Source organism: Pararge aegeria, chromosome 5 (assembly GCF_905163445.1).
Source record: "Pararge aegeria chromosome 5, ilParAegt1.1, whole genome shotgun sequence".
Classification (NCBI taxonomy): domain Eukaryota; kingdom Metazoa; phylum Arthropoda; class Insecta; order Lepidoptera; family Nymphalidae; genus Pararge; species Pararge aegeria.
The window spans coordinates 11,553,768-11,577,952 of record NC_053184.1 but is presented as its reverse complement, the minus strand read 5'-3'; the positions used below and the strand labels follow the sequence as shown (position 1 = coordinate 11,577,952).

The following is a 24,185-nucleotide window of genomic DNA, read 5'->3' as shown; positions in this document are numbered from 1 at the left end:
AAAGAATAGCAAAACGTGTCTTTTCAACAAGGGCATTTAAAGCACATCGCAGTGCCTACTTATAATGCCTACAAATATCTATTGAAGTTCCTTTTTTCTTACCTGTTTAATAATGTAAACAAATACATATTCTTCCTCTTCTTATAAAAAATCAATAATGGCTCTACCGATTACTTTCATCAAATGGTTCGATTTTAATATGCCTCAATACTATTTAGTTTTGAGACATATTAAAATCGAAACTAAATAAATATACTACTACAATACACACATCGTCATCTAGACCCAAAGTTAGCGTAGCTTATGTTATATGTTATGAATCACTACTTATATTATAAATGTCAATGTAAGTTTGTTTGTTACGCTTTCACGCAAAAACTACTTAACCGATCCTCATGAAATTTTTCACACATATTCTTTGAAGTGTTAGAAATAATATAGGATACTTTTTATCCCGACATTAAGCTCGGTTCCTTTCGGAGAGGGGATGAGTGTTTGACGATTTTACACCATAACTCCGAAAAATTATAACCGAATTAAATAATTATTTTTGTACTATAGAGGTTATAATATGTGTTTAATTTTGCCCAAACTGTGGTTGGAGATAGAGGACAGAACTCCTCAGCGGACAGCAGCATTCCCGTAGACCCCTCATTTAAGGCTTAGCGATACTGAATACTTTAATTTTTTTTAGATGTACAACTAAATTTAATTCCACATCAAAAAGCTGGCAACATTTTTCGTCTAGATAAAAGCTGCGAACGAGTCATCAAACAGCAACAACGCGAGGCAGCAAAGCAAGCTCGAGATAAGGAACTGTTTACAATGCTTGAGTCAATGTCCTCTTCTTGCGTGCGAACAGGGAAAACCTTGGAGAGCCTTAACGCGCCTTCCGTCCGCACGCTAACCTTCAGAATAACCCTTCAGGGTGATGATCCTACATGATGCATAATCTTAATAAGCCACGTACACGTTAATGTGTTCATTGTATCTAATATAATCTAATGTTGTGATCAATTTATTATTATTCTTCATTTATTAAGTTGCTAGGAATTTTATCGACCGATAATGAATTGCACATAGTGAAAATCCTAAGAAGTATGAAAAAGCATACTAATAAAGTAAATCTAGCCGGGTCAGAAACAATTTGAGAATATTATACCAAATTTAACCGCAATTCTCCATTTTTATAGTATGTATAGTATTGAAAGCCAAAACCATTCCTGAATAACAGCCATAATAAATAACGATTCTATAAAGATCATAAAAATAATATTGCTATTCTATCACTCTTAAGTGATTCTGTTCGCGATCGCCCCTAGCTGCTGTCTCGTAAATAAATTGAGCCCTGCATTAGTGACAATTGTTCGCTATTGCTCGCTTGCACCTTCCAAATATAATGTACATTAAGTAGGTAGCTATTTAACCTAAACTTAGTCAGTGAGACATCAAACAATGCCTTTAGTTCAAGTTTTCCTAACTAAATTTTATTCTTTCTTACTTACTTTCTGAGACAAATGCGCCTCAGAACAGGGCTTACGTCCAGCAGTAGACTATTAGTATAGGCTTCGATTATGCATTAAATTCTTAAAAACTGTCCAACAATTTTCCCTTCTTCACTCCGGTCCACTTAGATCGCTCGAACCTTACATCTTTGACAGCGTAATTATATAATTTTGCCGACCGTACAATACAACTATGTTAAAATTTAATAACGCTGCTTGGAAACTCCAGCTCAAGCCAAACTTCCGGAACTTTTCCTTAAGAATCAATTATATAAGCACCTCTCAATCTAGTGGTAAGCATGTTCAAATATGGATCACAAGGGCCTGGGTTGGATTCCAAAATTAGGCCAAAAACATCTAATTTATTAAACTCTGAACTCAAAAATTATTATTAAATTCTCAACGATAGCGTTAACTTAGTAAATTGGCGTTGCATAGCCCTGCACCTCGGAGAGCACTTTAAACCGACGCGACGTTCCCGGATAAAACCACTAGCATCTGATATCTATTAATTAAAGCCCGCCAGCATGCCGCAGCCTTTTAGGAGCCTCTACTCTCATAGAATAGAGATATAAAGAGTAAGCTTAGTTTGCCCCAATAAAGAACTTCAAATGTTTGTACCTAAGAAGTATACGTGTAGGTTCTATGTGTCGATATCGAGTGGATGGTACTAGGCAATTACATTCCCGTTGGTTAGACTAGTCTTATCATCAATTTGACCGCTGGGAAATACTTATACCTGCACGGATTTTGTATTCCCGAGGTCCAAAGAAAATGTTTACCAAGGCGAAATTCGGATTACAAAGGTACTTACTTATTGGGGTACATTTTGCGTAGTTGCTAGCCAAGAAGCAATTCATTTTCATTATATCATTTGGAAGCCCTTAGTTAGACTAAAATAACAGTGGCGATAAGTTACCAAACGCGTGTTACCATAGATAAAGTGTCAGAGGGGTTATTAACAGCTTTAAACCACGAAACACAAGAACTGGAGATTTAAAAAAGCGAATTGGACAATGGTTCCTAAAAAACGAAATCGACGATGACATCGACAAGTCCCTAGCTAAGCAGCGAGCGATTTTGCTGAACAGTTTTGTCGAGCCAACATTTAAATTCATTAGGAATTTAGCACTACCTAATAAAGTTACATCACTATCGTGACTTCGAGCTGTACGATAGTGATCCAAGTTCAGTATCTAATATCTATCTACAAAGAAAAATGAAAGTAAGAGGATTCATAAAAAGCAGTACTAAATCAAGTAAACTTTACCGCCCAACGTAAAAAAAAATAAAAACCAAGAAAAAGTGGCTAATATAAAAATGTTCGTGTTTCACTTGATAAGGCTTTCGGGCATAGTTCGCAGGTCGCAGACCACATTATCTCACGAACTAAATCAGGGGTCAACGAGTTTTCCACTAACTTTTTGCACACAATTTTTCGAATGTTGACCTGAAATACAGAAAAATCCAGTACGTGTGTATACTTAACCGCTGAAATAACACAACATTTTAATGAGTATGTATAAATTAATGAAATTTTTAACAACTTTTAAGCGTTTTGACAAACAAGTTAAAACAAAACAAACATATTTATATTGACCAAGCGTAGCAAGAGTAGAGCAGGGTGACGTAGCAGGGTTAGGCCAAAAGCATCAATCAGGTACGAGTAAAGCATAGGTATTTTATGCATTTATTAATCGGCCTTAGACTAACAATAATGGAAATTTTACCGAGGACAAATGAAATGTATAATACATACCTAATGTACTATTATAGTACCTACTATTACAAAATTCTTATATACGTAGTAGGTATATAATTCAGGTAAAGTTTTCTTGGATGAATTTGTACATTACTTCGTCTATAAGAACAAAACTCTTTAGATTATGATTAAAACTGAAGTATTGGATATAAGCATTCGTTACATTGCGTATTTCCATGACATACAGTGAACATTAAGCTTAATTTTGTTATAATTAGGAAAAAAGTAAGAAAATCTGTAAAGCCCAATTTATAATTTCTTTAATCTTCATACTCCACAGCAAACAGATCTTCCAAAATTGTACTCTCTGCGCTATTTACGCAAATAGACGATTGATCTCTCGTTGACCTAGACTTGGATTTCTTAAGTAATTGTTTGATAAAGTGTTTCAAAAAGCACCATTTATTTCTAGAATCTATGATTTTGGACATCACTCTTTTCACAAGAAAGTTACCTGAATCGTGACATGCCAAAGCTTTTCACCATTTTGATAAAAACATCGGCTAATCTTATTTTATTTCTAAATCACCCCTACTGGGCCCACCGAACTTTGATAACGGTGTAAAAACTTTTGTAAAAAAAGGAATCGCAGATAGATATGCGAACCATTAACGAGATATTTTTTTGAAAAAACTTAACGTTTTTTGCAGACATAACGGACCTGTCCGAATTATAGCGTATAATATATTGTTTCTTTTGTGATTTAGACAAAAGAAATATTCCCACACTACTGTTAATTATATTATTAATGTTTCTTTTTAAAGTGTTCAGTTAAAGAGTAGGAACCACCTAAGTATTATAGACACTCGTATTAAAATTTTCAAAAGATTGTTTTTCTGTACTGAAAATATTTTACTTATAATATAGACAGCCCCTTTATTCTGTCCGATTTACAATAACTTTAAGCCATATTCAAAATATTTGTGTAATATTTGTGTATATAATATACTTAGGTGATATAAAATTGGAATATATCCGCAGTTAGACTTTGGAAGCAGCTGATCGAATTAAGTACTTTTTTTCTGCTACATGATACAATATTGATAGAATAGATACCATCGCCGCACTACGACGATATAAGATACGACTATAAGACTCGATATAGGATATGACTTATTAGCCAAACTATTAAGTAATTTTTTTATCATTATTTTTATGCATGAATATTAGAAATAGGACAGATTGAAAAAAGTCAACGTGTGATTTTATAGAGATGGTATTTCAAACGAAATGTCATACACCGCGTCCAAGGTCTGAGGCTGAGGGTCCAAGAAATGTAGGCGGTTCTTATCTTTTGTACCTACTATTAATTTCATCATCATCAAGAAATTACCGGCCCACTACGGGTCTACAGGGTTCCTCTAAGAATGAGAAGGGTTTTGGTTGGCAGACTTCACACACCGTTGAAAACATTATGGAGAAATCGCCGGTTTCCTCACGGTGGTTTTCCTTACTGTAGGCAAGTTATATTTAAATTGCTTAAATGAAATAAAGCAATTAAAATACCACTTGCTTCAACAGTGAAGGAAAACATCGTGAGGAAACCTACATACCTGAGAGTTCTCCATAATTTTGCTCAAAGCCAGCGTGTTGCAGCACAGCCTAAACCCCTTTTCATTGTGGGAGGAGACCCGTGCCCTGTAGTGGGCGGATATGGGTTGATATGACGATGATGAAATTAATAGTAGGTACAAAATCAACTAACACTACGTACTTTCTTTGTTTGTATTTTTGCATTGTTGTAATAAAGTTAATCTATGTATTCTGAGTTCGAATTCGTCTTAAGACGTTGGAATGGCGACCTCGCACCGGTAACCGATAAGCTGCAATTAACATTGTAGCTTATCGGTTACCGGTTTGTTCCTTAACAAACCTAAGAGCTTGCATCCTGGAAACTTTTTTCTCTGTCATTCTCTCTTATTCTCTCTCTCTTTACAGTCGTTTCTTAATTACTGAGATCACTGAAGTCTCAAAAATTGAGTTGTGTCCGTCGGCTTCTATCGGAGGCCATTTTGACGATGGTATTGAATCTACACGAGATCGATTCTTTACTGTGTTGTGACGGCCGATCAGAATACTCTTCTGCGGGTCGTGTACGAAGCGATTAAGGGAATATACCTAACAAGGAACGAACAACAGCGTTCTTTTTACGTATCTACTGCGATCACCAACACGTCCATCCAACTCGGTGGTTATGAGCCAATCCCCCGTTGGGAGAGACCTTTAGTCCAGCTTTGGACTGTGGGCTAGGCATCTAGACAAAATATTAAACCCTCGTTATCTCTGCTTAGAGGATAAAATATACGTTTCCTCCTTTAAAAGCACGTCAGCAGAGAAAATGAGAACTTTACCCACGTTTCATATGAAGTACACGTAGTGGCAGTGCGTGGGCAGAAAAAGCTACAGCGGCCTTGGGGTTAGAAATAACTCCTTATATATCTGGTACGTAAGGCACAGAAAAACCAAGACTATGTTCCCAAGAGAGAAACTCTCCACGCAAGAAAAAAACATGTTACCGCAGAGTTTATTTTAAAATCGAAACCAACGGAGACGTAATCGCGGGAAATACTTAGCTAGTCCTCTATATTTTCATGTGTGCATAAAATGCGTTCTTATAGGTATATCTAATGGCCGCGGCCCGCGGGGCTCCCACCGAATCACAAAGAATGCACAAGTCACAGCGGCACCTGTGTCCTTAGCTTTGCTATTCACTTGTATCACATGCAATATCGCGCTGAGAGCAAGGAATACTGATGCAACTTTATTTCTAATTAAACGATCCTTTACTTCTAACTCGTCCAATTCTTAATATCGAAATAAAGTTGATGTGATTATGAGACATTTAAGGCCTTTAAATAAGTGTGGCATGCAGGGTTTGACACACGTATGTTTGAATGTAGTTGCACACTTCAACCGACAGCACCTTAGAAATGTGCGAGCGTGAAATAATACTGCAACTTTCCCGGCTGTATGCCAAATTTATTTGACAACCATTAGAACAGCTCGTCGTTCTCATCTTAATTCCTCTCTGTACCTATGTAAGAAAGGCATGTATCCATCAATCGGCTGAGTATTATGGTGTCACAAAACTGACAAGAAAGAAGACAGTATAATATTTTTTGATCTTCTTTTAATTACTTGTAGTACAAGTTTATTTTATTTTATTTATTATTTTATTTTATTTATTATTTTATTTATTTATATTCTTATTCTAACACTATAAGTTGTTTGCCCTACCTCATCAAATGCTACTTTACGCTATTGCTGCGCCACTGTAGTAAAGCGACGAACAAAGACTCCTCCAGCAAATAGAATTGCTACACGTCCAATGGTGATGCTGGTCTATTTTATAATATTAAATACGTATTCTTATTAAAGAAATAAACATTAGAATTAGAAGCTAATTTTAATTTCCATTCGCAAATAAGCAGTTAAGTAGATACTTACATTCGATACAACACCTTAACCGAGCTACAACTTAGTTACTCTAAAGCGAATAAACTTTATTAGGCAAGTGGGATAAAGGTTTGACACAAAAAAATCCATATAGCGATAGGTCGCAGTGTGTCGCTACGATAACAAAAACTTTGGTGGACCCCTCTCATTTGTATTTTTTTACGTTTTGATAGAAATGCGACGGCAGGTAGGTAGGACGAGGTCCTCTCGCAAACTTTGTATATTTAACATCCCTATCTACTTTTTGCTTTCTTTTTATTACATTAACATTGGAATATTATTTGAAGAGGCTTAAAAAAATATATTGGATAGCATTGAGCATAATATACTACAATCCGCGACTATCAGACAAAATAACAAAGCGAAGGCAACATTAACGTTGCGTTGAATACCTACTCTACTTTTCACACCTCGCAAGACAATAAAATCAAGGCTCGTAACGTAGATCCTAATAGGTACATAGATTTTAATCTCAATTCAATTTTAACACCAACAAAGAGTTTTTATGCGACTAAAACAGTACCTACACTAATTTCCTCACAAAGCTGAAATCTTTAGTAAAGTTGAAAAAAATCTATGGACAGTTATACACCTCAAAGCAGAAGCCTGTTGAAGATTTCGATAAAAATCCTAGAGCCAAAGGGACCATCACCTACAGAAAGAAGGAGTAGAATGTAGATGAAATTAAAAAAGGAGAAGAATGTAGTTGAAAATAATGAATATAGGTAGTAGCCACGCAGTCCTCTAACTGAGCTCGAAAAAAAAAACCCCAAAGCCGTAGAGACATTAAAAACAATGTCAGACGTGAGTCTTCTTCTTTTCTTAGGAAGATGGTATGGAGGGTAGAGGTAAGGAGAGTCATCTTATATGGGAGAAAAGTTGAAAAAGTGTCCAGTTGTTGCGCTAAATAACAGTTCAAAAATCCTCCACAATGGCGCTGGTGGATTCACAGGGTATCGTATGAATGTAGCAATCGTAGATGAATTGAAGTATGCAGAGTTAAAAAATTTAATGTCATTATCGACTAAAGTAGTTAATTATTGAGAATTTCAACAACTTACGTTGTACAAAATATTGTGGTAAATATAACCTTACTTCCTTGTATCTCCATACTTCCTTGTTTATTTTTCAACCCTACTCTAACAATATTTATATTTGGCGCTTCTTTTAAGAGTTACCCTGATGCAAATGTGGCGTCATCCTAATTTAATACATTTTGACGACACTTTTTCATATACACAGATGACTCTCCTTACCTCTACCCTCCATAGAAGATGGCTATATACGTGCACAGAACACAAATAATAATTCACCAATGTCACGTTAAAGGAGAATACACTGCAAGACATGAGTCAATATGACATTTAATATGTCATTTTACCGCGACAGTTGGTGACATTTGACAGTAAAGTGTAAACAACAAAACAGCTGTAAACTGGTAATTCAACGTTCCTAAGAACAATAATTATTTTTTTCTTACTTACAGTTGCTAAGTGGTTTGTAAAAAACATTGCTTAATTAAGTACTATCGAAGGCAGTGATACAGCCCCACTTATACTATTATCTTTACTTGTCGCAGAATGGAGTATACTAATAAAGTAGGTTACTAGTAAATATTCATATTATTTTAAATTCGAATTATTGTGTTATAAATTATTCACTAATGAATGTTATTTTTTTTTAGAATTTCCCTGCATTGAAGAATGATAGGTTATTAAAAGCGGCATGTGGCAAAGAAGTTGATAAGGTACCCGTATGGGTGATGCGGCAAGCTGGGCGTTATTTACCAGAATTTCAAGCAGTGAGAGCGCAACACGACTTTTTCACAGTGTGCCGGACACCTGAGCTTGCTTGTGAAGTAACTCTGCAACCTTTAAGACGTTATGAACATTTGGATGCATCCATCATATTCAGCGACATTCTTGTCATACCGCAAGCCTTAGGCATGACTGTAGAGATGCATCCAGGAGTGGTATGCCAATAGTTTCATATTTATTTTACTTGTTTGGTCACTTTGCAACTGTTGCCATTATAGCAAAGCATTACTAAAAAAACGAGGTCTTATTAAGACAGATTGAGCATTTTTCCTCTTGCCATTTTGCTGTTATGCGATTTTGTAATCATAGGATCCACATTCTCATAAACAAAAATTCTAATCATTCTGCATTTTTTGACGCACCTAGCCAGTTTAGATCAGAGAAGGTAATTGTAAGCATTTCACATAACCTTAATAAAATTTCTGTTGATTTTTGTAGGGTCCTGTTTTTCCTGAACCCCTTAAAGATGTATCTGAGATAGATAACCTTAAAGAAGAAGGTGCAGTATCAAGATTAACATATGTTGGTGATGCCATTACCCTGACCAGACATAAAATTGAAGGAAAGGTACCCTTAATAGGTTTTACAGGTGCACCAGTGAGTAGTTTTATAATTTCTATACTATTTTTTTTTTATGATGTATGATTTTTTTCCTGGTCTGGTTTAGTGGGAGGCATGGGCTGTAGCTAGTTACCACCCTACCGATAACAATGTGTCACAAGTCATTAAGCTTTCCAATACAATGCTGTGTAGAAACTGAATAGAAGTGTGGGTTTTATATAACTGCCATACCCCTAAGAGGTTAGCGCACTACCATCTTAGACTGCATCATCACTTATCACCAAGTGAGTCAAGTTCAGTCAAGGGCTAAGTTGTAGTGGAAACAAAATCACAATTTTTTGAACAAACTCACTTGTAAAGGATTATCACAAAAACAATCAATGTAAGTTTCTTATATATTTTTAATAATTCCAGTTTACCTTGATGGGATATATGATAGAAGGTGGAGGCAGCAAGACTATGTCTAAAACAAAAGAATGGCTAGAAAAATACCCTAAGGATGTCCACAGGCTCCTTGGTCTATTGACCAGAGTAATTATTGATTATTTAGTGATGCAGGTAATTTTTTTTTTAGCCTCAATAATAATAAATAGATACAGGCAAATTCTTGCATTAATTGTCAATAATAATTACTCTTAGGTTGAAAGTGGAGCTCAGTTGTTGCAAGTTTTTGAATCAAGCGCAGATCATCTCACACGTGAACAGTTTATTGAATTTTCTGTACCATATTTGAAAGATATAAGAAGTGGAGTGAAAACAAAACTTCAGGAAAAACAATTAGATCAAGTGCCTATGGTGAGTAATTAAAATCACAACTAATTTACAAAATGTGAGAACATTGACAATGGTGCAGAATATAATTTAAGTGACATTCTACAGACCATTTTTGCAAAAGGAGGTGGTCATTCCCTAGATGTACAAGCAGAGATGGGTTATGAAACAATTGGACTAGACTGGACTGTAGATCCTGTTGAAGCCAGAAAAATTGTTGGCAATAACATTACATTACAAGGCAATCTTGACCCCCAAGATCTATATAAGACTCCAGTAAGTATAAAAGTCTGATAGGTTTCTAGCACTGAAAATTTTAAATGCTCTTAAAGACTACAACTAAAGATTAAATTGAAGGGATTTTTTGTTTTGACAGTTAGTATGAACTAGCTCCATTTATATAGACTACCAGCTTTAATTACTACATCTATATTTTCCTGTTAAATTGCTTTATCTATTGCTGAAAACTACATTTAAATCAAATCTATTGTGTAGTTTAAAATATCCAAGTGTACAAGTTTTATACCATATAAAAATGTATTGATAAGTATATAATAATTCACAAGGCTCCTGTTTTCAGGAAGAAATCAAAAAGTTAACTATCAAAATGACCCAAAAGTTTGGTAAACAACGATACATTGCTAATTTAGGCCATGGAATAACACCCCAAACTCCATTGGAGAGTATGACTGTGTTTACAGAATCAGTTCATGAAGCTGTTTAGACTTCAATTACGGTGCATATTTTATTCATTTTTTAAGGTTATGGTAATAATACATGTTTTATAGTTTTATTTGACTATATTCTTATAATTATATGGTTAAAGTTAAATATATGGTTACATTGTATAAGTAGTTTTCGAATTTTGACTTGTGGCTGGCATATCTTCATCATGACTTCCTGCTGATTTTTTCACATACTGAAACAACAATATAAAAATCAATTATAATTGAATATCGTTTGAATGATGTTTTTTTTACATAGTGTGGAGCCTTCCTTCGCAAAGCAAAGTATTTATTTTCCCAAACTAGTAATATTTTTTATGTTAGGTCTCCTCTCAGAATGAGAAGGCTTAAGGTCCTAGCTCACCATGCTGGCGACATCCGGATCGGTAGACTACACACGCCTTTGAGAACTCGTAGGCGTACGTACAGGTTTCTTCACGATGTTTTCCTTCACCGTTAAAGCAAGTTATATTCATTTGCTTAAATTGAAATGGCACATAGCTCCGAAAAGTTACAATTCTTTCCCAGTGAAAGGGAAGTCAGAGCTTTACCAATTGGCTATAGACGCTTCACTATGCTAACCCGAAATTAAATCAAGCATTTAAAATGCTTGATTTAATTTCAGTCCAACTGATTAGTTACAGTTATAGTTTAGAATAATAATACTGAAGTATTTACATAAGATTTAAAAGCATAATAATCTGCCTCTTCTCACACTGTTGATCCATCTTTGTAATGTGACTTAATTTATGAGTCCCAGTCCCTGAGATTATCAATTTGATGTGGGTGGCTAGTCTTTAATAGACAGATCTATGCACTTTAGTGGAGTGGGGCTCACTTAGGCATTTACAGTTTTGGGACAAGGTATATGCAGACTACTAAGAGGTAATGGAAACAGTAATACACATCATAATATATCATTGCCTGCCCTAATATATAAAAATAGCATCTATTGAAGTCCATCCTGACGCGAAATCCTTAGTGTTTAAGAACTCCTTTGTTCACAAAATAATGTATCACTGTATCTAGTTCATAAGGAGTTTCCAGTCATACACTTTTTTCGATATTAAGTAGTTGAATTTAGGGAAACTCATTGTTTACCCTGAAGTGACAACTCCTCCAAAAAAGTACTACCATTTTAGGTGGCAACCAATAAAAGTATAGGTGATCCGTGTAAATTGTTAACATTCAATAATATAATATACTTCAAGAAGATAATCAATATTATTGAGCAAATTTTTATTTGTATATATTTTTAGATTTTGAATGGACTATAATATCAATTATTATCTCCATATTAAGTTTGAACAAATTTGAACCAATTTTGATGATTTCCTACATTTTGTTTTTACATTGTTGTTGGTACCATTTTTTTTAGATTTCTTTATTTATATAAATATAAAACTTATACTTACTTGTGGATTCACTTGTATTTGTTCATCCATTTCCTGGATATATTGATGCAGTTTCGTACAAGCAGCCATTTGTTGTTCTAATACGCACAGAGTTTCCGGCGATGCGTATTTCTCGGGACTATCAAGGAACACCACCATGCCGTCTTTTTGATTTATCATAGCGTAAATTTCACCCTCTTCAATCTAAATAAAAAAAAGTTTACATTGAAACTCTTTAATTCTTTATTATTCTCTAGGAATTTATAATTTCTATATTTTCTCTGGGCTGATCTGTGTGTACCCGTCCGTGTGTCTATTTACCAACTCACAGAGAGGTGCCGCATAGAAACCCATTAGGGGTATGCCTTATAAAAGGTTAGCATCATCACTTACCGTGAGGTGAGATTGCCATCAAAGCGCCTTGAAGGTGAAAAGAAAAGAGTGGCCTATAACCATTCTCAAAAACTGGGCAATGAAATATGAAAAAGGTTTATTTTGAATCCAATTATTAATATCCGAGATCAGCGTGTTGAAACAAAGAAAACGTAAACTAGGTTATCATATAGAAAGAAAAATATAAAATGATACTTTCCATATTGAGTACATAAGTTTCGGCTTGCGTGGGCCCTGACAGCAGTACACGTGAAGCAACATCACTTAGTGAAAGTGTCAAAAACGTTTTTGTGAGCCTCTGAATGTTCTTCTTATACATTGAGCTTAAAACCTATAAAAGATAAACATACAGCTGTAATTAGTAAAGAAAAAGCAAAAGTCCTTTGAAAGGTGATCTCCTCATAAAATTTGATTTGAAAAGACACAAATATGATATACTAACCTGATTTACCAAACCCATGTTCTTATCTCTCACAAATGTTTCCCTATGCTTTATAGCAGCATGTTGAGTAGTACCTAGCTCGTGATAGGCAAGTGACAAAGGCTTCAGGAAACGGTAGACTACTTGTGATGTGTACTTAGGCATGAGTAGTATCTATAAACAAGTAAATAAAATTAAGTTAAAACTTATTTTACTACTATGCTACTTATATCCTCTATATATCATCATCTATCAATTGCTAGACGTTCACTGCTGGACATAGGACAATTGTAGGGAGTTCAGCATTCCACGGTTTTGTGCAGCTTGGGTCCAGCGTCTACGTACGACGTGCTTAATGTCGTTTGTCCACGTGGTTGGGGGTAGGCCAACGCTGCGCTTACAAGTGCGGGGCTGCCATTCCAGGACCTTCGCGACTCGTTGAGCTATTTCGCTAACTCTGGTTCTTCTATGGATCTCCTCATTTCTGATTTAATCACGTAGAGATACTCCACTAAGCCTTCTTATGAGGCCCATAGTTAGCGATCATGTTTCGGAAATACAGGTAGTCACTGACAACACACATTGTTCGAAGACTGGTCTTCAGGCATTGAGAGATTTTGGACGAAAAGTCAAGTTCCCCGAACGCTGAAGGGAAGTTTCCCGAACGCTGCCCATCCGAGTTGGCATGGGCGATTCACCTCGTGCTTGAAATTGGACCTAACTGGATTGTGTGTAATGGATATTCGTTGACAAATTTGAGTCCAGTGCTCCCAACGATTGAATTTGGATCATAAGCATAAGACATAATCTTCGTTTTGCTCATGTTCATTTGTAGGCCCCATCTGTTGAGAAGCTCTGCTCAGGTCATTGAGCATCGTATTACGGTCTCCCAGAGACTCTGCTATTATGACTAAGTCATCGGCAACCCGAAATTGAGTGATGTACTCGCCGTTGGCATCAACGCAAAGTCCGTTCCAATGCGGAAGCTTAAAGAAGTCCTCGAATGCAGCGGTAAATAGCTTCGGGGAGATAACATCTCTCTTTCACACCAATTGGATTGGTCTCGTAGTCTGATCCTATATACATACTGACATAGTGATGTTTTGTGCAAACACTGCAACACTTGAATATACCGGTACTCAATTCGGCATATATGCAGTGACCTTAACACAGCCCAAGTTTATACTGAATAAAAGACTTCATCATAGTCCACAAATGCTAAGCAAAGTGACCGGTTATACTCATCAGTAATCTGTCGCAGCGTATGAATGTGGTATATGGTACTAAAGCCGATGCGAAAACCGGTTTGTTCGGGAGGCTGGAAGTCGTCAAACCTACGAGCCTGACGTTTCGTATGACTCGAAAACAGCCTTATATTTATTTGTAAGTTACTGAGCAAAACGGATTAGGTACCTCTTCTATACATTTATAACTGAATTTTGAAGAAATTTATATACCTACAAATATACAATTACCTTTCCATGTAAAATCAATGACACCAAAATATACTTTTTGTATGCTTCCAACATTATGTGGGAAACAACCATAGCTGGGACTGTGACAACCACTTCAAAGAAATACAGGGCTCTATCGTAGTTCTTCATTGCTGTGTATATCATTCCTCCATAATAATAGTAAAGCAGGAAATGTTTCGAGTCATTTGCTCCACCGAGCTGTAACATTGAGATATTTGTTTATTATTGTTGCAATTTGTTTTATAAGATTAATGCTAGATAGCTGTTGAAATTATACTAATACTAATATTATAATTGCAAATCTTTGGATGTATGCCTTTTTCTCAATCACACCCAGTGATAAATTATAAAGTGGCTAAAAAGTAAACCTAATGTTTGTTTTCATCTATAATGAAAGGTTAATTTCAATATTAAATACCTCAAAACCAATGCCTGTCACATCAGTATCCAAAAACTCCAGTGCCGGTTTCATGCATTTTGACAGAAGACACAACTGACATAAATCTGCATGGATGGATGTCAGCTGTGAATCAAATAACTGAATTTTTCTGATCGCCTTCTTCAAGATTTCTATACCCCTAATAGGCTGCTTTAGTTCAACAAGATGATCTGTCAGTAGATGACATAAATCTGCATCTGAAATTATTATCATAAATAAATAATTAGTCAGGATAAATAACTATTAAGCATGCTGGTAATGTGTTTTCTTGACCTTTTTGGTGGGGTTAAGTCGTAAGCAAGAAAACACATTACCTCACACGATTCCAAGGGCATTAGCAAGGAAGGAGTTGAAAGGATTAACGCTGCACTCTCACTTTTATCATCCAGAGATGACGGAAACATAACAAATATGTATGACAAATTAGAACATATTTTGACTCAACCTTATAAATATTGGATAGAAGCAGGCGTTACTTTGCGGAAATCCATGATATATTATCAAAATTAAGCTTAATTTGCTATACTCCGCGAAAAGCAGGAGAATCTGTGTGGTGTAATTTATAATTTCTTCAATCCTTATACCCCACACCAAACAGATCTTCGGCAATATACCCTCTACGCACGTTTCGCTCCGAAACCGGAGCATCATCAGGAGATGTTGAGTTTACAATGAATAATTGTTAAGATTAATTAATTGTTAATTGTCTTAACAATTATTCCGTAGCTGTCAGAGCTAGAGGAGGCCTTTCCCAACAATCATCCGAAATGACAATCCGAATGGCAATCCGAAACTCGTGCCATAATTAATTAATAATTTAAGTACATAATTTTAATTCAATATTATTGTAAAACCATACCTAACCTAACAATTCAATATATTAATGTTTATTAAATTTAAAAGTATAAATGTTTATTAGTGTATGAAATGACGTTTTGGAATTAAAGGCTATTTTATTTATTCATTATTTATTTAAGCATGCTGGAGCTATGCTCTACAGTGTAGTAGAATAAGGATATATCCCTTTCCTATAAGAAAGACCTGTGGTCAGTAATGCACTCTATTGTATAAATTATGATTACGAAGGTTAGAATTTGGTGTATACCTTCTTCAGTAGTTCAGGGACCATGCTTAACTTTCAGTTGTTATTGCTAACTCATAGTAACTGAAAGTCTGATGATGTTTTTACATTGTCAACATCCTGAATGTTACAGTAATTTTATGATGGGTATATAATTAAACTTTAAGTAAATATAACTTGATATGCTCCAGATATTTCATTAAATTGAATAGCACCTTAACACAGTTAACGATAACACAGTTAATGTTGTGATAATAATTCCGTCTTGTATGAGGCTCAAACAATGTATGTGTATTAATTATTATCATAAGTCTATAAATGCCTGCCCCATTGCTGGGCACTGGCCTCTCTTATAGAAGACGAAACAAGAGCATAGACACAACACTTGACAAACACTTATATAATGCATAAATGTTGTTATTTAATAATTAATCAAATTTCCAGAAATAAAGCAGTTGGAAACAAAAACCTGTGACACTTATTTTTTCATACTCTAAACAATTCATATAAATCACATTTACAATATACTTACAGAGTTCATAAATATTATAATATACTTACAGAGCTCAGGGCAAAACCGGACTTGTTCACCATTACAATTGTTAATAAAATCATGGATTTGTTGGAACATTGTAGATTTATCCACGTCATTGTTCCCCTAAAATATATATAAGAATTTAAAGTAATATTCACACCCAAAAATACCTCATTTCATGTAATGCTCTTGCAAAGCATGTATAGTATAAATAATTTTAAGTTGTGTACAACATTATATTATTTGGTTCAGGTGGCTTTGCTAATGAATGATTATATTTCACAATTAATAAAACTATGTTACTGGAGATATCTATCTTTACTATCTATACTATCTTTCTAATATTATACAGTAACCATATTAAAATTGAGGAAAATGAAGTTATTCTTTGAGTAAATTCTTTTTTAACCCTCATATTACAATCTTTGTCAGTCATAGTTAGGTTTCATTTTCACAATTTGTAACATTTATTAATCTCTTCTCATAACCATGGACCTGAATCACGCAGCTATATATTTTGTTACTATTATGTAAACTTGAGCAGTCTATAAAGAAATTCTAACAAAGAATTTAATCTAATAATGAACAAAGAATGAATAACAAAGAATTTAATCTAAGAAAACATTGGTATACTAGGTTATATAGAAAGAGTTCTACTGAGAATTTCAGAACATGAAAATACCTGCGGCAGTGAAAATTTTGCAACCAACACTGCTAGTACTCCAAGAGAATGTTGTTGTACGTCTAAAGTTTCAAGTACAGTTGTGAGATGAGCACTATTTCTTTGTAACACTTCTTCTGACTTAGCAATAGTGTCACATAGCTCCCGAAAGTTCCCTGGAGAACAAATTATACACAATATCATATTGCACTATAAATATGGCATAGTCATTTTCCTATTGTAATGTTTAATGGTTCTAGTATTTTCTTAAACTCCAGACTAATTTTTAGCATTGGTTAATAGTGGAAGTAGGAAACTTTCTGGGTTAGGTAGATTGAATTATGAAAAATTATGTGGACTTAGTTTTTTAGAGATAAAAGTCCAAAGAGAATAAATAAACACAGCCGAAGATAAAATAACTCAGAATAGGCTTTCAAGAGCGTAACTGAATGTAATCAAATCAGAAATTAGGAGTTCCGTAGAAGAATCAGACTTACAAACATAGCTCAACGAACTGCGAAACAAAATGCGCAATGGTATCTCAATGTGCTTCAATAGAACTGTTAGTAGACCATCCACTAAGTGGCTAATCTGTATCAAGAGAGACGAGGAAAGCTGCTGCATAATAGCAGACAATAGCGGTGCATGACCAGCAGTGATCGTCCGTATGAAAGAATCAAAACAATTAAAATATATTTAAGAAATTAAGTATTTACCAGAAGCTGAAGAAGTTCTCACATTATTTACAAACTGTTCCAATGATGATGCCATTTTTGCTTAGTTAACAATAATCAAACAAAGTAATATAATGATATTTTATAATTTTTCGGTGTTTTTAAAATACCTATGTCAATTGTCAACACATTGTCAAATCAACTCCACAGATTTTTAAAACCGGTCAATGTTTAAAAAGATAAGTTTTTTCAAAAATTTTATCGCCTTATTCTACGTTTGCAGTATGGAGGGTAGCCATAGTTTGCAGTAAAAATTACACTGACAATAGCCAAAAAGGTATTGTTTGTATGATTGAAAGTCAACTGTCAAACCTTTTTTTGAAAAAATTAAAATGTTGACTATAGCTGACTTATGGTGTCGGTTTTTCGTGACGGTGTGCGCACACATAGTAAAAATTTAGTGCTTAAATGCGCCAAAAGAAGTATAACTATAGTAACTTCAAAAAATTACATCAAAATTTTTTGCTGTGAAAAACTAAGTATAATTTCTATTTTTTTATTCTTCTAAAAATAGTATGAATTCTTTTTACCTCATTTTGAAGGTTTGTCACCAACTGTGTAGTAGCTCTCCTCATACCCAAGCGTGAGGAGAGCTACTCCTTGAAGTAGCGATTTTTTTTCGAAAGAAATAAATATTATCAAAGTTGCCTCTTGAGAATATTTAAAGTGAATTTTTCTTCGTTATTTATTAAAAATAAAAAACAAAACATGTAGACATTACAGATTATTTTACCGAATATTCATGTTGGACACAGAAAGAAGTCACGAGTTTAATCTTTTCCAAAAAACCGCCCTCTTTGGCAAGCGGTGACGAGCGGAGTATGGAGGGTAAAGGTAAGGAGAGTCATCTTATATGGGAGAAAAGTTGAAAAAGTGTCCAGTTGTTGCGCTAAATAACAGTTCAAAAATCCTCCACAATGGCGCTGGTGGATGCACAGGGTATGGTATGAATGTAGCAATCGTATATGAATTGAAGTATGCCGAGTTAAAAAATTTAATGTCATAATCATTATCGACTAAAGTAGTTAATTATTGAGAATTTCAACAACTTACGTTGTACAAAATATTGTGGTAAATATAACCTTACTTCCTTGTATCTCCATACTTCCTTGTTTATTTTTCAAGCCTACTCTAACAATATTTATATTTGGCGCTTCTTTTAAGAGTTACCCTGATGCAAATGTGGCGCCATCCTAATTTAATACATTTTGACGACACTTTTTCATATACACAGATGACTCTCCTTACCTCTACCCTCCATAGAGCGGAGCTATGATACAAATACACTATGATATGGTTGACATTTGACACATTTATGATTTGTATAGATACGTACAATTTGTGTAATCTGAGATAAACGATATCTTGGTAGACGAGCACAAACCAGTTACCAGTAGTAATGAATATAGCATTTTTCTCAGATATTTCTATTCTCATTCTCAGATGTTTTATTATTGATCTTCATTGGAGAAGTGGCACATAGATACCAGTGTTTGCGATTTCTATCATGTAAATAGAACCAGTAATAACTACAATCATTATTTTGATATACTTACAAAATATTATTTTATTAGAAATTATTGAATAGCTGACTTTAAACTGAATATTATGGTTAATATTGATAGATAGTTATATATTGTTAAATAGTTATATGCTAAAGAATAACATGGAGTCAGACGAAACTTTATGCCGCATTTTCATTAGGGGACATTTGTAGCGCGACTCTGTCGCTCGACACGAAATTCACGTGTCTCGCGCGATGTCGCCCGACGTCGTCCGACGTCGCTTGGGACATTTACGGGTCGCGCAACTTGTCGCTAGTCGATGGTCTGCGAGCGTCGACGCGCGCGACTTTCGTGTCCCTCGACAGTCGCCGGACAGGCTTTGAGTGGTGAAAACGTGTGTCGCTTTGTGTTGCGAAAATGGCAGTAGTGTGGTCCAACGAGAATATATTGACCCTGATCGAGATGTATCAAAATTCGCAATTATTGTGGGACACTTCACATCGTGATTATAAAAACAAAATTAAAAAAAATGATGCATGGGAATCTATCGCGACTACATTAGATATACCTAGAAAAGACGTCGAGGGAAAAATGCATAACTTAAGGTCTCAGTTTCTCAGGGAGAGAAAAAAAATTGCAAGCTCAAAATCCACTGGAAGTGGAAGTGGGGATGTTCACAAAAGTACCTGGTTTGCGTATGATTCGCTGCTTTTCCTAGTAAAAGGGTCGACAAGTTCAGGCAGTATGGACACTATGAATACTCAGGTAAGCTCCCGTTAATATTGTTTCTATTTTTTTTATTTTGTACCAGTTTACAAATCATTTTTTTTTGTGCATCACTGGATATTGAACTATAGTGTTATATATTTTTGGAATCTACTCATCATTTTCTAGTTGATGATAGTATACTTAATCTCATTTTCGAAAAATTTTTTCAACTTCAGTCTTTAATGCGGGACCATAGTCACCCCATCAATTTTTTTTTAATTTTACTAGCCTATGTAATAAGCTAAGGATTCTAACAATACCTCATTCATAAAAACCGTTCAGGCGTATAGAAGTTATGGTGGAATATAGGAACTCACATACATACATACATACTTGAACCCTGAAAACAATATACTCCTTTTTTCAAGCAGTCGTATAAAAATACAGCTTATATTCTATAGATAATCTTCCTTTGGTAATAAATGCACAATTAAAATCTCTGTAGTTTTTTATACAATTTATTTTTATTTCTTGTCTTTTGTTCTTCGCCTGCGAAACTGTGATTTAATGTTTGTTTTACACTGATTTTTTCCTTTTATAGTCATCCGAAAGTTCGGTGGCACTCGAAGAAATACCAGTGGCATCGCAAGTATTAACGCAACCACCAGAGGCATCAACGTCGCCGCCATTACCAACTCAACCAATACCGGTGCCGCTTCCAAATACTCAAAATAAAAGGAAAAAAGATGATCTGAGTGAGGTATATGAAATAATGAAGAGCGCAAAAGCCAGGATGGATCAACCAAAAGACGAATTTCAAGTTTACGCCGACTATGTAGCTTCTGAGTTAAGAAATATAAAGAATGAACATGCTGTGCTACAGGCGAAGTACTTTATTAATAATATCTTATTAGAGGCTAGGATGGGAAAATACAACTATGCAGAATACCAAACGGGAAGTAATTCAAGCCATACTCAAAGTTATGGATACCGTTCTGCTCCTCAACAGTCATCCTATTCGACAAATTCTGTTAATGATGATATAGTAACTGCTAATGCTTCTCATGTTAATAATGATAATGAAGCACCAACTGCACCAACTTTCACAGAATTACGACAAATTGAGAATATTGAAGAACTAGTTTCCCACTTTGAATCAGAAACGCAGAACAAAGAATAATTATAATACTTATAATAATACTAATAACGTTGATTTTCTGTCACTTAAACATAGATTTTTAAAAAATAATAGTTAATAAATACTTAAAAATAATGAAAACTTATTAGTTAGTAGTTTTTTTTATATGATGCTAAGTTTATTATCATTTATTCCTTGGTCTTTAGCCCAAAGCTATAAAAAACATCATTCAAATTTCTTGCAGCCTATGATTGAATAGTTTGCCATGGGACACTTCCTTGAGCACTGCAGAAATATTCAGCAAAGAGGTTTCTTATTGTCTGAGCGGATTGAGGAGGAGGTCTGCCTTGCCTACTTAAGTTCCTCATATTATTATTTGTCAACTCCCTTCGCCACGAACCTTCCACAACATTATGACCAGCGTCTTCTAAATCAAATGTGGTATTTGGTGTATACCTCGCGGTTGAAGTTGTATTACGTCTCAGGAAATTATGTAGGTACACGCAAGCCATTACAACTAATTCAGCATTTACTGGACGTAATGGGATAGCTTTACGAAATACGCGAAACACTACAGACATAATGCCAAAAACATTTTCAACAATTCTTCTTGCTCTTGACAGCCTGTAGTTGAAAATCCGCTTTAAGCTTCCCTTTTCATGAATGCCGGGGTAGGGCCTCATCATGTTTTCAGAAAGTGCAAATGCACTATCTCCCACTAGAACGTATGGTATTTTCGGACCACCTTGGACCAGTGGCTCAGGATCTGGTAAATTCAGTTGCTCTTCATTAAGTGCTTTATAAAATGTAGTCTCCTGGAATACTCCACTGTCAGACGACTTCCCTTTTGCACCACAATTAACATATACAAAGTTATACTCAGCATCCACAATTGCTAAGAGAACTAAGCTAAAATTCTCTTTGTAATTATAATAATCACTGCCAGAATTGGGTGGCGCTTCTAGTAACACATGCTTTCCATCTATCGCTCCGATGCAGTGAGGAAAATTCCATAATATTTCAAAATTACGAGATTTCTCTTTCCATTCATTTACATCGGTTGGCGTCTGAAATACAAGAATAATATTAATAAATTAACATACAATATTAAGTATCAATATAAAATTTAAAATACCAATATAGTTTACCGTAACCCTTACTTACGGTAAACGTTTATGGTATTATTACTGTAAGTAAGGGTACATGAGATTAAATAATATTAAATACTTACTTTAACAAAAGAATTTAATGCCTTTATCAATTCTTTGCAAACTTCTGGTATAGTATGACAAATTACTGATTTTGACACTCTAAAAGTATAGGACAATGAACCATAACTATCGCCAGTTGCCAAGTATCTCAATGTTATAGCGAGTCTGATGTGAGGGTCGATAGATTTCCGAAACTTTGTATCTTGCTTGACTACGGCCGGCCCAACCATATTTAAAAGTATCTCAAAATCGGTTCTAGACATTCTAGTAAAATTTTCGAAAGATCCATCGCGCATTCGAAGACTGGTTATTAAACTTGAACTTTCCCTTTGGAGCAAATATTCCCGGACCCACCACCTCTTTTTTTTACGTTTTGCTAATGTCTTCCGAATAATTATGTAAGCTGCACTGAACAACACTACTTCCTCGGGCGACATACTGATCACGACTGGCCAATGTGAACGAGTCATATGTCGCGGGACATTGTCCCACAACTTTTGCAGAGACAACTACGTGAATGTCGAGCGACAAGTATCTGCGACATGTCGCCTAGTGAAAATGCGCCTTTAAGATCAAAGTTAATTAATTGCTACACACAGCAGTTGAGTGAAATAGAATTGTTATCCAGTATGTACCCAAATAAAGAGGACATATTATTTCCAGACAATAATGTTCTCAGGGAGATAAAACAATTTGTAGATAACAAGAGTATGCTTAAACCTAATCATTTGGATTTTACTTTAATTCTACATATAAATAATTTAAAACTGGAAATATCAATTAATTTACCTAGTTTTTACCCTGATGTGGAACCTAACATATATTTAAGGTGTAATCAATTAAACCGGCAGCAAGAAAGTACTTTAAATACAGATTTATTTATTTATGTGAAAGATAATCATTTTGGAGCACCATGTCTGTATACAGCTATATCGTGGATTCAAGATAATATAGAAACATACAGTAACAAGAACATACAACCAACAACTAGTACAGTTGGAAAACCAAAAGATAAAAATAAAGAAAAATTTGTGAGATTCTGGATTTATTCCCATCATATTTATAGCAAAAAAAAGAGGGACGAAATAACCAAAATGGCAAAAGAGTACAACTTGACTGGATTCTGCTTACCTGGAAAACCTGGAATAATCTGTGTGGAGGGTACTGAGTCTGAATGCAATGAATGGTGGAAAATCATTAAATCTATGAGTTGGAAAAAAATTGCTATAAGGAAATCTGAGATTTTTGATCTGTCCAATCAAATTGAAGAGCAAAGGTTTGATAATTTTGAAGAAATGCATTTTCAAAATCCCTCAACAAAACACAGCAATCATGCTAATATGAGTGAATTTTCAAAATACATGGAACAATGTGGCCTGATTCAAACATTTAATGAATTTTTTGGGTTGTGTAACAACACCTGATAATTTTTTTTTATTAGTGTTTTTACTTACACTTGGAGGAATTATCAATTTTATAAATTTAATATGCATATAAAAAATTTTGGAACCAACAGGATTTGAACCTGCAACTCTCTGGCAATTGCAGCCTGAGTGCTTTTTCCAATTAAGCTACATTTTATATTTATATGCATATTAAATTTATAAAACCTGGAAATTTATTTTAACATAGTTATGTCTAAGAACTTTTTGAACATAATTATTTATAAAAATAATAAGATATATTAAAATTGTTGAGATAAACTTATACTAAAATTTTCCTCATTTATTCTTTATTGCTCCATGATACTAATTAAACAAAACTCATGTTGGAAAAGCCTGTTGCATAGAATGGGCATCCTCTCCAACAGGCTATTGTACTTATACTCAGGCTATAAGATAAGGATCCTCTCATACATTTTTATAGTAATATTATAAATAGGTAAAGTTTTAT

General features: G+C 34.6%; 5 protein-coding genes across 6 annotated transcripts; 3 read left to right on the top strand and 2 right to left on the bottom strand.

Annotated features, from left to right (window-relative positions):
* Nucleotides 1-8,127: 8,127 nt before the first annotated feature.
* Nucleotides 8,128-10,709, top strand: LOC120623709 (uroporphyrinogen decarboxylase). The gene is made up of 7 exons (XM_039889888.1): nucleotides 8,128-8,321; nucleotides 8,408-8,695; nucleotides 8,979-9,137; nucleotides 9,516-9,659; nucleotides 9,741-9,896; nucleotides 9,981-10,148; nucleotides 10,453-10,709. Exons 1-7 carry the CDS (start codon nucleotides 8,304-8,306, stop codon nucleotides 10,594-10,596), a joined length of 1,077 nt encoding a protein of 358 aa, XP_039745822.1. The 5' UTR covers nucleotides 8,128-8,303; the 3' UTR covers nucleotides 10,597-10,709.
* LOC120623708 (COP9 signalosome complex subunit 3) lies at nucleotides 10,613-17,948 on the bottom strand. 2 transcript variants are annotated; one of them, XM_039889886.1, is made up of 9 exons: nucleotides 17,494-17,646; nucleotides 17,018-17,172; nucleotides 16,362-16,458; nucleotides 14,699-14,916; nucleotides 14,281-14,478; nucleotides 12,827-12,979; nucleotides 12,584-12,715; nucleotides 12,013-12,195; nucleotides 10,613-10,791 (listed from the first exon to the last, which is right to left on the bottom strand). In XM_039889886.1, the coding sequence occupies exons 1-9, from the start codon at nucleotides 17,618-17,620 to the stop codon at nucleotides 10,711-10,713; spliced, it is 1,344 nt and encodes a 447-aa protein (XP_039745820.1). In that variant the 5' UTR covers nucleotides 17,621-17,646; the 3' UTR covers nucleotides 10,613-10,710. The 2 variants fall into 2 exon arrangements, with proteins under 2 accessions (XP_039745820.1, XP_039745821.1); XM_039889887.1 differs by lacking the exon at nucleotides 17,494-17,646 and adding an exon at nucleotides 17,713-17,948 and having other exon boundaries at nucleotides 10,617-10,791.
* A 1,472-nt stretch (nucleotides 17,949-19,420) lies between these two features.
* On the top strand, nucleotides 19,421-21,226 carry LOC120623973. The gene is made up of 2 exons (XM_039890270.1): nucleotides 19,421-20,000; nucleotides 20,545-21,226. Exons 1-2 carry the CDS (start codon nucleotides 19,653-19,655, stop codon nucleotides 21,121-21,123), a joined length of 927 nt encoding a protein of 308 aa, XP_039746204.1. The 5' UTR covers nucleotides 19,421-19,652; the 3' UTR covers nucleotides 21,124-21,226.
* LOC120623972 (protein ANTAGONIST OF LIKE HETEROCHROMATIN PROTEIN 1-like) lies at nucleotides 21,220-22,781 on the bottom strand. The gene is made up of 2 exons (XM_039890269.1): nucleotides 22,313-22,781; nucleotides 21,220-22,148 (listed from the first exon to the last, which is right to left on the bottom strand). Exons 1-2 carry the CDS (start codon nucleotides 22,760-22,762, stop codon nucleotides 21,327-21,329), a joined length of 1,272 nt encoding a protein of 423 aa, XP_039746203.1. The 5' UTR covers nucleotides 22,763-22,781; the 3' UTR covers nucleotides 21,220-21,326.
* LOC120623942 (RWD domain-containing protein 2B) lies at nucleotides 22,763-23,800 on the top strand. The gene has a single exon (XM_039890234.1). It carries the CDS (start codon nucleotides 22,763-22,765, stop codon nucleotides 23,714-23,716), a length of 954 nt encoding a protein of 317 aa, XP_039746168.1. The 3' UTR covers nucleotides 23,717-23,800.
* Nucleotides 23,801-24,185: the final 385 nt, after the last annotated feature.